At 39.4% G+C, this 13,573-nt stretch overlaps 2 protein-coding genes across 8 annotated transcripts in view; one reads left to right on the top strand and one right to left on the bottom strand.

The window, feature by feature from the left end:
- The window catches only part of CRB1 (crumbs cell polarity complex component 1), a 276,695-nt gene extending 272,638 nt beyond the window's left edge, over positions 1-4,057 (bottom strand). For 4 of the 6 annotated variants that reach the window (XM_082425367.1, XM_082425364.1, XM_082425373.1 and 1 more), the window contains exon 1: positions 3,421-4,056. In XM_082425367.1, the coding sequence (XP_082281493.1) occupies positions 3,421-3,505 (85 nt within the window). In that variant the 5' untranslated portion in view covers positions 3,506-4,056. Of the gene's footprint in view, positions 1-3,420 lie in introns of all 6 variants that reach the window. The other 2 variants (XM_082425371.1, XM_082425368.1) reach the window with 2 other exon arrangements.
- Positions 4,058-4,200: 143 nt separating this feature from the next.
- ZBTB41 (zinc finger and BTB domain containing 41) overlaps positions 4,201-13,573 on the top strand; it is a 44,236-nt gene continuing 34,863 nt past the window's right edge. The window contains exons 1-2 of one of the 2 annotated variants that reach the window (XM_082425514.1): positions 4,201-4,354; positions 4,981-6,220. In XM_082425514.1, the coding sequence (XP_082281640.1) occupies positions 5,098-6,220 (1,123 nt within the window). In that variant the 5' untranslated portion in view covers positions 4,201-4,354; positions 4,981-5,097. The remainder of the gene's footprint in view (positions 4,355-4,980; positions 6,221-13,573) is intronic. The other variant, XM_082425513.1, reaches the window with a different exon arrangement.

Genomic DNA, 13,573 nt, shown 5'->3' on the forward strand with positions numbered 1-13,573 from the left:
TGTATGGAGACACAAAAGACCCCGAATAGCCAAAGCAATCTTGAGAACGAAAAATGGAGCTGGAGGAATCAGGCTCCCTGACTTCAGACTATATTACAAAGCTACAGTAATCAAGACAGTTTGGTACTGGCACAAAAAGAGAAATATAGATCAATGGAACAGGATAGAAAGCCCAGAGATAAACCCACGCACATATGGTCACCTTATCTTTGATAAAGGAGGCAAGCATATACAGTGGAGAAAAGACAGCCTCTTCAATAAGTGGTGCTGGGAAAATTGGACAGGTACATGTAAAAGTATGAAATTAGAACACTCCCTGACACCATACACAAAAATAAACTCAAAATGGATTAAAGACCTAAGTGTAAAGCCAGACACTATCAAACTCTTAGAGGAAAACATAGGCAGAACACTCTATGACATAAATCGCAGGAAGATCCTTCTTGACCCAACTCCTAGAGAAATGGAAATAAAAACACAAATCAACAAATGGGACCTAATGAAACTTAAAAGCTTTTGCACAGCAAAGGAAACCATAAACAAGACCAAAAGACAACCCTCAGAATGGGAGAAAATATTTGCAAATGAAGCAACTGACAAAGGATTAATCTCCACGATTTACAAGCAGCTCATGCAGCTCAATAACAAAAAAACAAACAACCCAATCCAAAAATGGGCAGAAGACCTAAATAGACATTTCTCCAAAGAAGATATACAGATGGCCAACAGACACATGAAAGAATCCTCAACATCCTTAATCATTAGAGAAATGCAAATCAAAACTACAATGAGGTATCATCTCACACCAGTCAGAATGGCCATCATCAAAACATCTAGAAACAATAAATGCTGGAGAGGGTGTGGAGAAAAGGGAACCCTCTTGCACTGTTGGTGGGAATGTAAATTGATACAGCCACTATGGAGAACAGTATGGAGGTTCCTTAAAAAACTAAAAATAGAACTACCATACGACCCAGCAATCCCACTACTGGGCATATACCCTGAGAAAACCATAATTCCAAAAGAGTCATGTACCAAAATGTTCATTGCAGCTCTATTTACAATAGCCAGGACATGGAAGCAACCAAAGTGTCCATCATCAGATGAATGGATAAAGAAGATGTGGCACATATAGACAATGGAATATTACTCAGCCATAAAAAGAAATGAAATGGAGGTATTTGTAATGAGGTGGATGGAGTTAGAGTCTGTCATACAGAGTGAAGTAAGTCAGAAAGAGAAAAACAAATACAGTATGCTAACACATATATATGGAATCTAAGGAAAAAAAAAAAAAAACGGTCATGAAGAACCTAGTGGCAAGATGGGAATAAAGACACAAACCTACTAAAGAATGGACTTGAGGATATGGGGAGGGGGAGGGGTGAGATGTGACAAGGTGACATATATACACTACCAAATGTAAAATAGATAGCTAGTGGGAAGCAGCCGCATAGCACAGGGAGATCAGCTCAGTGCTTTGTGACCACCTAGAGGGGTGGGATGGGGAGGGTGGGAGGGAGGGAGATGCAAGAGGGAAGAGATATGGGAACATATGTATATGTATGGCTGATTCACTTTGTTTTAAAGCAGAAACTAACACACCATTGTAAAGCAATTATACTTCAATAAAGATGTTAAAAAAAAAAGATGCAATTTAAAGATAAGATCTTTCATGTACTTATCTTCTTTCATGAAGTGTCTGTTCAAATATTTTGCTCATTTTACATATTTTTTTCCTTCTCATTAGTTGCAAGAGTCCGTTTTATTTTGGGAGCATATGTTTCTCAAATACCTTCTCCTAATCTTTGGCTTGCCTTTTGATTTTCTTAATTGGTTTTGAAAAACAAAAGTTTTTAATACTGATTAAGTCCATACGTTGATGTCTTCAAATCTACAGATCAATTTGAGGACAATTGACATCTTTACAATATTGATTCTTCCAATCTATGAATATGACATATTTCTTCAATGTCTTCTTTAATTTCTCTGAGATGGGTTTTAGGGGTTGTTCTCAGAAAACAATGGCCCACAGGCCAAATTCAGCTCATGGCTTGTTTTTTGTATGGTCCGTGAGATAAGAATAATTTTTACATTTTAAAGGTTGTCATAAAAATGAAGAATAAAATGGAAAAGATACTACCCGCAGTTCACAAACCTAAAATATTTCATATCTGGTCCTTTACAGAAAAGTCTGTCAGCCCTGTTGTAGAGAATTGTGTATAGAGGTCTTGAACATAATTCATTAGATTCATTCCCAGGTATTTTATACCTCTGATGCCATCAAGTGACATCTTTTATGACTAAGTTTATTTAAAATGTTACATGCCTGGTACAGAGTGGTTGTTTAATGGATATTCAACAAAGAAATGAAGAAAACCATTTTCATTTTCAGAAATAAATTTGTGAAACAGCCTGCTAAAGGATGCTGAATTAAGACCATGACAGATCAGCAAAAGGAAGACACAGGAAAGAGATTCTGAAGAGTGTAGATTTCCTTTCTGTCTTGGCTTTCTGCCTCTGCTTTTTCCTTTTCGGCCCCCCGCCCCACTGCTACTTCCTCTGACAAAGACTTCTGACACCTTAGGGACATGGATGTTGGTGCTATACCATCGAGGAAAACATAAAGGCATTATTTTTTCAATTTTATTTTCTTACTGTTCATTGCTGGTGTATTAGCGAGGGTTCTCCAGAGAAACAGAACCAACAGGATAGATAGATAGAGGATAGACAGACAGATATTCTAAGGAACTGGCTTGCATGATTGATTCTGAGGGCTGATAAGTCTAAAATCCATAGGGCAGGCCTGCAGGCTGGAAACTCGGGTAAGAGTGGCTGTTCCAGTCTTGAGTCCAAATACTTCAGAGAATCAGCCTGGAAACCCAGACAGAGTTTCTATGCTGACGTCTCAAGGCGAATAGCTTCCTCGGTAAAGCTTAGCCTTTGCTCTAAGACGTTCAACTGATTGCATTAGGTCTAACAAAGATTCTCTCCTTGACCAAACTTTAACCAGGTGCGCCTAAACTCCCTTCTCAATTAGGCTCTGACTTTTGAACTTCTGTTATTTGTCTCTGCATTCCTCAATTTTAGCAAGGATCCTGCTAAGTCAGTTTAGCCAGAATCTCCCACCCTCAATATCTGACATCTGGTTCTTCCTCCTCCTCGAGCCCTGTCTGATCATCCCACCTGTTTCCCGCAAGAACCCTGTCAGGTCAGTTTAGCCAGAATCCGGCCCCCACTCCGCCTCCCTTTCCCCTCATGTTTTCTCTTGGCCGTTTTCCGTTCACTGACATGCCAGCCACGCCCAGCCGGCTCCTGGGCTACAAATTCCCACCTTCTCTTGTCTGGAATTGAGCCCAATCTCTCTGCCCTAGTACAAAACCCCACTGTAGTAGACGCCCTGAATAAAGTTTGCCTTACCGTTAACGAGCGTCAGCGATAACTTTCCTGTAACTCTTCCATCCACAGGGGACTCGGACATGGGTTCACCAATCTGGTCACCCATCCTATTTGGCTTCAGCCTCTGCCTTATTTTTCCTCGTGTCTGTAAAATCACAGGACTAGGACCTCGCTACTAAACATGTGGTCCTCAGAGCAGCAATACCAGCAACACCTGCGACTGCGTTAGAAACGCACAATCTTGGCTCCAAAAGTTATCCTTGTGGACCTTTTCTTTTTGTTTCGGCTTTCTTTCCTGTCCTGCCAGCTGTATACTTGTATGTACATTTTTCAGTGTTTTCTGTGGACAATAAGTTAAAAATTGATTCTAGGAGCAACTGCGTTAGCTGCGTCCAGCTGGGTTCTTCAGACGCAGGGCAGCGTTTGTGGAGACAGCTTCGCCCGCCGCTGAGAGGCTGCCACAACCGGCCACAAGCCGTGAGGACGCGGTCCGCTCGCGGCGTGGTGCCTCCGCCCACCCCTACGAAACTCCGCCTCATCTTCGCCCTCTGCCGGGGTCCCCGCCTGGCTGCCCGCGAGACCCCGACTGGCTCAGTCACAGCGGCCACCGGACCGCCACGAAAACCCGGACTAATGGACTCCTGAAGTCTCTGGGGTCGTCGGGGGCGTGGCGGGGGCGGGGGCGGGGGGCGGAGGGGCCTCACGGAGCATGCGCAGGGAGGGTGCGCGCACATGCGCAGTGCCGGCGCAGGGTCGCTCGCTGGGGTGTCTGGCGGCCGCGAGGCTGCGCGCGCGCGGTTGACGTGCTCGGTGGTTGCGGCGGCGGCGGCAGGGCGTCAAGAGGAGAAGGGCGGGCGGGGCCGGGGGCTGAACCCGGAAGTGGGTCGGCGCCAGAGCGAGCGCGCCAGGAGTGGAGCTCAGCGGCCGGGAGCCAACGGGGAGCCCTGGGTTCCCGGTAATGGACGCGCGGGGCGTCCGCGCGGGGAACCCGCGCGGGGAGCGGGTTGGCGGGCGGCGGGGGCGCCCTCGGCGGCGCGGTCTCCACCCGGCGGGGCCTGAGGAGGCTCTGCTCCGGCGGCCGTCCCCCGGGTGACCCGCTCTCCTCTCCGCGCCTCCCGGGGCCGTCCCGCCGGGCGCCTCCGGTATTTGGACGCTCGCCGACCCCGAGGAGGTGCGCCTAGCCGCCCCTGGGAAGCGTATTAATGGGGGACGTGGGTTCCGCGGCCACGACGGCCTGGTTGTCACTGTCCCGGCGCCCCTGCACCGCGAAGGTGGCCGCCTCGACCTGCACCCACGGCGGGCTTCGCGGAGCCTCCCCTTCTGCCCCCCTTTCCCCTACCCGGTTCGGGAATCGGGCCTGCAAGGTGTGCTCTGCCTCCTTTAAAATTATTCTTTTGTTGGCTGTGTTTTCTAACCCGGCCCTCCTTGTTCTCCGCCCTAAAATCTCAGCCACGAATGAGTGGAAGCGGTGACTTTATCATAATTTAGTTCTCGTTTAGGAAGGATTTGTTATAATGCCGCGAATGATTTAGGATCGCTTGGCCATGCAGTTATTTTTCATGGTTCTTACTCTTTTCGCAGAGCATGCAACCCTCGGGCACGCCCCTCCAGAAGCTGTTATCCAAGACAATCTAGTTTTCCTTCATAAATCCCTCAGGACACTTATGAAGTTTCTTGTTCTGATACCGTTGTACTGCAATGAAGAAAAGGAGAAAGGTTACTTCACATCTTGACGAGAAGATCCATCTAGGCTACCATAAAGATTCTTCGGAAGGAAATGTTGCAGTGGAGTGCGAGCAAGTAACTTACACTCGTTCTACAGAAAGACCAGCTCCTGAAGCTCTTCGCTGTTATCAGGAACTTCCTCCCTCTCCGGATCAGAGAAAACTTATAAGTTCTTTGCAGTACAATAAGAACTTGCTGAAGTATTTAAATGATGATAGGCAGAAGCAGCCGTCTTTCTGTGACTTACTTATCATAGTAGAAGGAAAAGAATTTAGTGCGCACAAAGTCGTCGTTGCTGTTGGCAGCAGTTATTTTCATGCGTGTTTGAGCAAAAATCCAAGCACGGATGTTGTCACCCTGGATCACGTAACGCACTCCGTTTTTCAGCATTTGCTTGAATTTCTTTACACATCAGAATTTTTTGTGTACAAATATGAAATCCCTCTTGTTTTAGAGGCTGCAAAATTCCTGGATATTATAGATGCAGTTAAGCTGCTAAATAACGAAAATGTTGCCACTTTTCAGTCTGAGCTAACTGAAAAATCATCACCAGAAGAAACACTAAGTGAGTTAACTGGAAGACTATCGAGTAATCATCAGTGTAAATTCTGTAGTAGACATTTTTGTTATAAGAAGTCTTTAGAGAATCATTTGGCGAAAACCCATAGATCCCTTTTATTAGGGAAAAAGCATGGGTTAAAAATGCTGGAGAGAAGTTTTTCCACAAGGAGATCAAAACGGAATCGGAAGTGCCCTGTTAAGTTTGATGACACCAGTGATGATGAACAAGAAAGTGGCGATGGGTCAGACAATTTGAATCAAGACAGTTTTGATAAGGAAAAGTCAGATAGAAATGATTCCGAGGATCCCGGCAGTGAATGTAATGCTGAAGAGGATGAGCTAGAGGAGGAAATGTCAGATGAATACTCTGACATTGAAGAGCACAGTGAAAAGGATCCCAATGATGCCGAAGAGGAGCCTGAGGCTGGTGATTCTGTCGGAAGCATTCATGAGGGATTAACCCCTGTAGTCATTCAGAACAGTAACAAAAAAATATTGCAGTGTCCCAAATGCGATAAGACATTTGACCGCATAGGTAAGAAAAGACAGCTTGTTTCCTGTCTCTAATAACTTAACTTTTCATGGATATTTTAAAGGTGATAGTTAGAAACTAAACTTTGAAAGCAACTTTTAAAAAGAAGACTTAAGTAGGGAGGATATTTGATTTTTGATACATATTTTATCCTGTTATTATAGGTTTGTTGTGATTCAGGAATTAAGTATTTATATTACCCTTTATTTTCTCTTCCTCATGTCCTGGCAGTAGGTGACAGATCATTAGTTCCTGTATTTAGTGTGAAAAATTCCAGAGTATCAATAATTATGAATGTAGAGCTTTGATTTATATGCTAATTTAATTTCATAGGTAACTGATATTTTTGAGTCATTATAGAAAATTGAATTAGGTTATATTAGATATAATTTAATAATTTGTATACTATTTCCCCTTGAGCATGGTAATATGTGAGTCATAAATATAGTCACTTTTCCAGTATCCAGTACTGTTTAGAATTGGGATGTTTCAGATTAGTCTAATACATAGTTAGGAATAAAACTGTGCTAAATGTAATTTCATTCTGTAGACAGAGACTTAAGGAAGTATCCTAATAGTATTCTTGGGTTATTATAATAATGAATAAATCAAGTTTTTCTTTATTAAAAAAGCATATGTAGGAAATGTCTCTAACCTTAAATTAAAAATTTATCAGTGAATATTTACTTTCAAGAGATCTAATATTTGCTAGTAAAATAATTTTTGGAGGTGTCTTATATGGACTTTCAATGTGAACTTTTAAATTGCAGCAGTTCAGCTATTTACATATAAATCAAAGTTATGAAATTGGGAAATATATTCGACTGCATAGAATGATAAAAAGAAGAGATAAGTGTAATTTGACCTTGTAAAATTACTTATACAGTTTAATATATCCCAGTGTGTCTTGGAGTATTGAGTTACTTGTTATTGGCATAGGTGGAAATTGGTTACATTTGCATTTACATAGGCATTGGTAATTATTTGCTCTCAAAATATTCGATAGTATAAACTATGGCATAGCAGTGGTAACCTCGTTTTTGCTTTTTATTATGTCTTTGAATATTTTTTTCTAAATCAGAATGCTTTTGATAATCCAATTTAATAATTATTTATTGCTATTTTTACTGTGTTTAAGTTTCTATACAAATGAATAAAACAACTTTTTTTGAGTAGGTCAGTTGGAAGAGTGTGCGGATACAAGTAGCATGTTAAACTCAGGTTGGTAAATGCTCTTGAAGAGCTGTGAACAGATGCTGTGAGGGTTATAGAGAAGAGAACAACATTTTTGGATTGAGATACCTGACAACATTTCATCTTTCCAGTTGATTCTCTTTTTTAGACTTTGTATTCTTAGCACATGCTTCCTGTATTACACCTTAATTTGACCTAATTTGACTTGAGGTGTGTGGGCAGGGGTCAGTTTGCAAATGGCATTGTAGGCCTCAAACTGTCCTATCAAACACTAACTAGGCCTGTGAGATGCGTTATCAGCAAGGGGTTCTGTGTTCAGGTAAGACGGGAATAACTATACTCATCTATCTGTATTAAGGCTCTCAAATTCTTTAGTAAAGAAACCTGTTCATTTTACTTAACCTGGCATTTCCTCAAATAGTTTTACCACTGGACACTTCGGGGTTCTCCTTAGAAACTCCCAGGAAAGTAGAGTTCTGTGCACACTATTTGGGGAAAGAGTGCTCAAGGTCAAGGTCCTCATGTACTAAGAGGAAGGCATTTTGCAGCTTTTTTGACCAAATTCAGTTCAGATAATCAGATAATTGTGCGAATCAATAGGGCACATTGTCAGCTTATTTCCAGCCTCCTTCCTGAATGTATTTTACATTATACCCCTCTTATTGAGACCCTCTCTTGCTTAGCTTCATGAGGGCTTGCTGACTTTTCCCCAGTACAGAGAAAGAGAGAGAGCAAGCAAGAGATTGAGATTGTGATTTTATCATATTGGTTACAAAGTATGAGCTGTGGTGATGTCAGACTGCCTGCATTTTTGAATCCAGGTCTTATGTGAGTTGCTTAACCTGTGTTTGTGCTTTTGTTTCTTCACAGATAGTGTGGGCTGATGCTAATGGTACTTTCTCATGGGGGTTACTATGAGGATTAAATGGGATAGTCCTTGTGAATCACTTAAAATATCGTGTGAAATTTAGGTGTGTAGGGAATGCTAGCTTCTCTTATTCATCATTAATGCAGTTTTTGTGTGTCTCTGCTATGCCAAACACTAAACAAATATGAAATGGTATATTCTCTGTCCTCAAGAATCTTAGAGGTTAATGAGTACATGCACAAATACAATTATATTACAATAAGATCATCTCATCAGGACAAATACAGAAGCTTATAGGAATCAGGAAGGATTTCACGGAGCAGGTAGCATTTGAGCTCAGACCTAAAGAATAGGGAGGAACTTACAAGGCAGAAGGACCACAACTGCAAAGACATGGAGGTAGCTGTGTTCTGGAAATTGCTAAGGGCAGGGTGATTTCGGGGTGGGCAAGGAGGCATAATGAAAATGACAAGAGGTGAGGATTGGCAAGTAAGCAGAGGTCAAGTTTTGAATGGTTTGTATGCAGTACAGAGGAGTTTTTATCCAGTGAGTGATAGAAAGTTGAGAAAACTTTGACAAAGGAAATGACGGCCATAGGAGTTTTAGAAAGATACTCTGGCTTCAATGATGAGAAGGAAGTTGGAGGTGTTGCAGGCTTGGACTAGGAAGATGAGCAGCATTGGGAATGGGATGTGGGACGGGAGTAGATCAGAGGTGCCCTGAATATAGACTTCAGTGGACTGGTGATGGGTAGAGTGAAAAGAATATGCAGATGGAGAAGACCTGTGTTTCTTAAATGTCCTCCTTTATCATCCCTATCAGAAGTCCTCTTTATTCTTAAAACAGTTCAAGGGCTACTTTCCAATAATCCTCATATCACCCACATTTCTTTCATAGGATTTTAATCCTTTCATAGGATTCCACCTAGAATTTTGATTGTTATTTCCCTATATCATTAGATTGTGAGCTTGAAGGTTTTGTATGTTAGTTTTGGTTAGTATTCTTCGTGATACCCCAGGTCATTTCGATAATAAGTTTTCAGTAAGCTCTTGTTTAATTGAACTAAGGTGAAAGGTTGACTCTGACTTTGGACTTGTAAGAAGGCTTTAACTTGCTGTCTCAGAGTGGGTTTAGGAAAGAGAATTAATAAGCTCTGAGACCTTCTGCTGGAACCATTAGCTCCACAGTATGTAGTTTAGTAATTTGATTCCAGCACTTTGGATCTTTTATCTTTTTTGACGTGCTTAATAGTTGCTCAGAGTGAGATTCCTGATCCAGTTGTATTTTTTCCTTAGGCTCCCAGCTGTCCTCCTCTCAGCCTATTCTCATGCAAATAAGAGTCCTTTGACCTTTCCCCCTTGTACAGAAAACCTAGCTGGTGAAAAGGCAAAAATGGGAAGAAGATGACAGATGGGGGTGAGAGAAAAAATTTGGATAATTTATCTTTTTTTTTGTTCCTACTGGGAACTAAAATCCTTCCTTAGATTAAATTTAATCTTTTCTAGAGGTAGAAAATGTTTAAAAACTTTTTAAAAAAATGTGACTCTGTAGACCATCCTGACAGATTCTGCTTGGTTCTGAATAGAAAAGTGTAATGACAGTGGCACAGTTCTCTACTTTAATGTTAAATATTTTAGTTAAATATTCTTTAGGGTATGCCAAATGAATAAATTCAAGGTTAATTTAAGATTTGGCATATGAGATATAATGAGCTAATTTGGTGATGTTTCTCTCTGTAAAACCTCCATACGAAATCTGATAATAATTTTTCATGACCCGTATGGAATGAAGCACAAGGTCAAGTTTTGTTATGTGAAAATATCTTTATTTTGTGTGTCCTGATTTGGGACACAATTCATACTGGGATTCAGTCAGAAAAATGCTGTGGATGAAATTTCTTAATATTATTTGTTTTCTGTTGGTGATTAAGAATGGTGGGGCACAGTTTAGTGTTCTGTGAAAGAATACTGAGGGGTTTTTTTTGATGCAAACTATTTGATAACTTTGAAGTGAACATTTGATTTATACATTATTATTGAATTCCCCCCACCCCATAAGAAAAGAAACAGATATACGTGTTGATTGTGTTTATGCCGAGGAGAACCCCCGCACATCCCTACCAATTGATTTAAGCATGGGATTTCTTTGGACATTTATCTGACTTTGGGGTTCAGTGTTCCCTCAGAAGTTGTGTCTCTTCTGTTGGTCAGAAATTCAAATCCATGCAGATAACAGGTCCTGCAATGCCTCTGTGCATTAAATTTGAAATAATAACATAACAAAAATGTTTTTTTACTTTAGAGATTCTAAATGTTATAATGAATTATTCAAATTTATGTATTTTCATTGGTCTCTTTGGACTTTGCTGAATTTATTTTAAAATGATTTTATTTGTTTCTTTTTGTTTTTTGGTTAAATCCTGTTAAGTCTACTGGTATGTAAGCAAATGGAAGTTTAACAATCAAAAGTGGTTTTGATTTTTAATTTAACTGCCACTTGATGGCTTTATTATTCAACTACATATAACTTTTTATTTGCAAGCAAGAATTTCTTGACTACAAATAAATGGAAAATTCTACTAATTGATCTTTCCAGCAAAGGCATTTTCATAGAAAATAAAAGTTTTGGTGAAGATTTTTCTTATAATTTAAGATTTTTATTAAGTTGCTCTTCCTGTTCACTTGGGTGTAAAAAATCAGGAGACTTGAGCGGTAGGGGGTTGATAAGTTAGCCTTCAGTCCTGAGAGTCTGTGCTAAGCAGGCACAGTCAATCCCCAGGTAAGAATGGTCCTGTTCCAAAAATCACTTGTAACTTAGTCACTTAAAATCATACTGTGTACTCTTGATTCATTTCCATAATTTAAAAAGCAAGTTTATGAAAAATGTGAAAACTTTCACAATCAAGGAAAACTTTTTTTTTAGTTCCATAAAATGACCCCTATCTTTGCCAAATTAGAATTGTGGGTTATTAGTACATATTGATAATGTTTGGATTCTCTACCTTTTCTCATATCCAGTAGATGTGTAACAAATATTAAGGAATCCAATACAAGCATGCCATATTATAATAGAGAAAGATTAAAATCAACTCAGAAAACATTTCCCCAAAGAAATTATGTTATAGCAGTATTGGTCTGGTTATACCCTGCAAAAAGTAATAAAAATCAGTGCTTTTCCAACTTTTTTGGGAGGGATGGTTCAAGGTCAGAAATACATATATTATTATGCTATATACATATGTATGTATATATATATGTGCTTATACATACACTGAAGCAGAATAATTGCATGAATCTAGTGTGAATGCACTCTGATATTTTCTACTCTGTTCCTTTTTTCCCCCCAGTGCTAATCGTAACCCACAGAATTGATTTTATTAACACTAATGATTTTTAGTTTGTGAAACACTGATTTAAGCCATAATGTAGCTCAGCTCTTGTTTTTGAGAACCTACTTGTTATTTGTGATGTCTGTGGAAAGATTTCGCCTTGGGACACACAAGCACGCCTCGCCCCCAGGCAAGCCCCGTATTAGCTCCAGTCCCTTGACCACAGCAGGGGAACTGGTGGTGCTCCGGTGTGTGTGTACATGTATCAATGCGGTCATGCCCCCGCAGTGGCAGAGGGAGAACTGAGGAGATACTAGGCATTTTTAGCAATGACCAGGGGACAAAGTCAAGTTCTTACAGTATTTTCAGAGAACTGAAACTCCAGTTTGATCTGTTATAACATATTCATAAACCAGGTGTATGCATATTTACTTGAGATATATCTATGTGCCCGTCCTGTGGCCAGTAATCCTAATAATAATAATGACGATGATGATGATGATGACTAATATTTACTAATGCTTACTATGTGCTAGGATGTTTTAAGTGTCGTGTATATATTAATTTGTTTACTTCTCACAGCCCCATGAAGTGTTAATAACGCAGGTAGACAAAGGTTAAATTACTGGCTTGATTAAGATCACACAGCTAATTTAGTAGGTGCCCAGACATTGGCTGAGTTTCCTGACTACATGCATGTAAAAGATGCATAGGTCATCATCATATGGTCAGTACTTAAATACCTACTGGGTTTTTATCATACTTTTGTTTTGCTTTGCTTGTGATTGTCATCCTTCCCCCCACCTTAAAGAAAATACCTTGGTTCCCTTTCCTCAATATTCTTATGTAAATGCAGTGCAGTTAATTTTTAGATAATATACTGTGTTTATTAAATATAATCATATTTAGATACATGTAATAAATTAATGAATGTATTTACTAAGTAGATGAATATTAATGATTATCTTTTTTCCTCAGTGGCCTTTGAATATTTTGGGTTTTATCTAATCTCCATGATATATTTATGATTTATATATTTTTTAAAAGTGTTTGGATGAAATGCTGTACTTTCACATTAGCTTTAGCCTGAGGAAAAACTTATACATTTTTTTTTCCAGGACAAAGCAAAGCTAAGCTTTTCATTGAAAATTACTCTTCATATTGATAGTATTTTTTTCTTATTTTTATTGCCTTTCACTCGGAAGTATCCTTAATTGAGATTTCTATTTTAAGCTGCTAGATGTGCACATTCACAGCTTGATTACAGGTTAATAATAATGGCCAACATTAATTGATACCTTATAATGGGTTGACCCAGGTATAAGTGTTTTGTGTGTATTAATTTATTTATTATTACAACAGTCCTCTGAGGTAAATCTATTATTCCATTATTATTTTTTCAGATGAGAAAGATTTGAGGCTTAGAAAGGTTACTTGTCCAAGGTCACATAGCCTACAATTTAAAGAATTGGGATTCATATCCAGGTGGCTGGATCCAGGGTCTGTGCCCCTACCTGTGATGCTGTTCTGCCTCTATAATGTGGAAATTTATATTCTAAATAACAATGTAGAAGAATTTTAGTATCAGTAGCAATATAAGTAAGAATTAAGCCAAAATGTATCCTTGTATTTCATTTTTTATTGTCACTTTTCTCTTTGGACAGGCTGTGTTAAAATTTCTTTTTTTTTTATTTTATATTTTTTTATTGAACTATAGTTGATATATAATATTGTATTAGTTTCAAGTGTACAGCAAAGTTATTCAGTTATATATATATAGATTTTTTTTTTTTTTTAGATTCTTTTCCATGATAGATTTATGTCTGTGAGTCTGTTTCTGTTTGTAAATAAGTTCATTTGTATTTTTTTAGATTCCACATATAAATGAGAATAATATTTGTCTTTGTCTGGCTTACTTCACTTGGTATGATAATCTCTAGGTCCATCCATGTTGCTGCAAATGGCA

The sequence above is a fragment of the Balaenoptera physalus genome, assembly GCF_965194825.1.
Source record: "Balaenoptera physalus genome assembly, chromosome: 1".
NCBI classification, from domain to species: domain Eukaryota; kingdom Metazoa; phylum Chordata; class Mammalia; order Artiodactyla; family Balaenopteridae; genus Balaenoptera; species Balaenoptera physalus.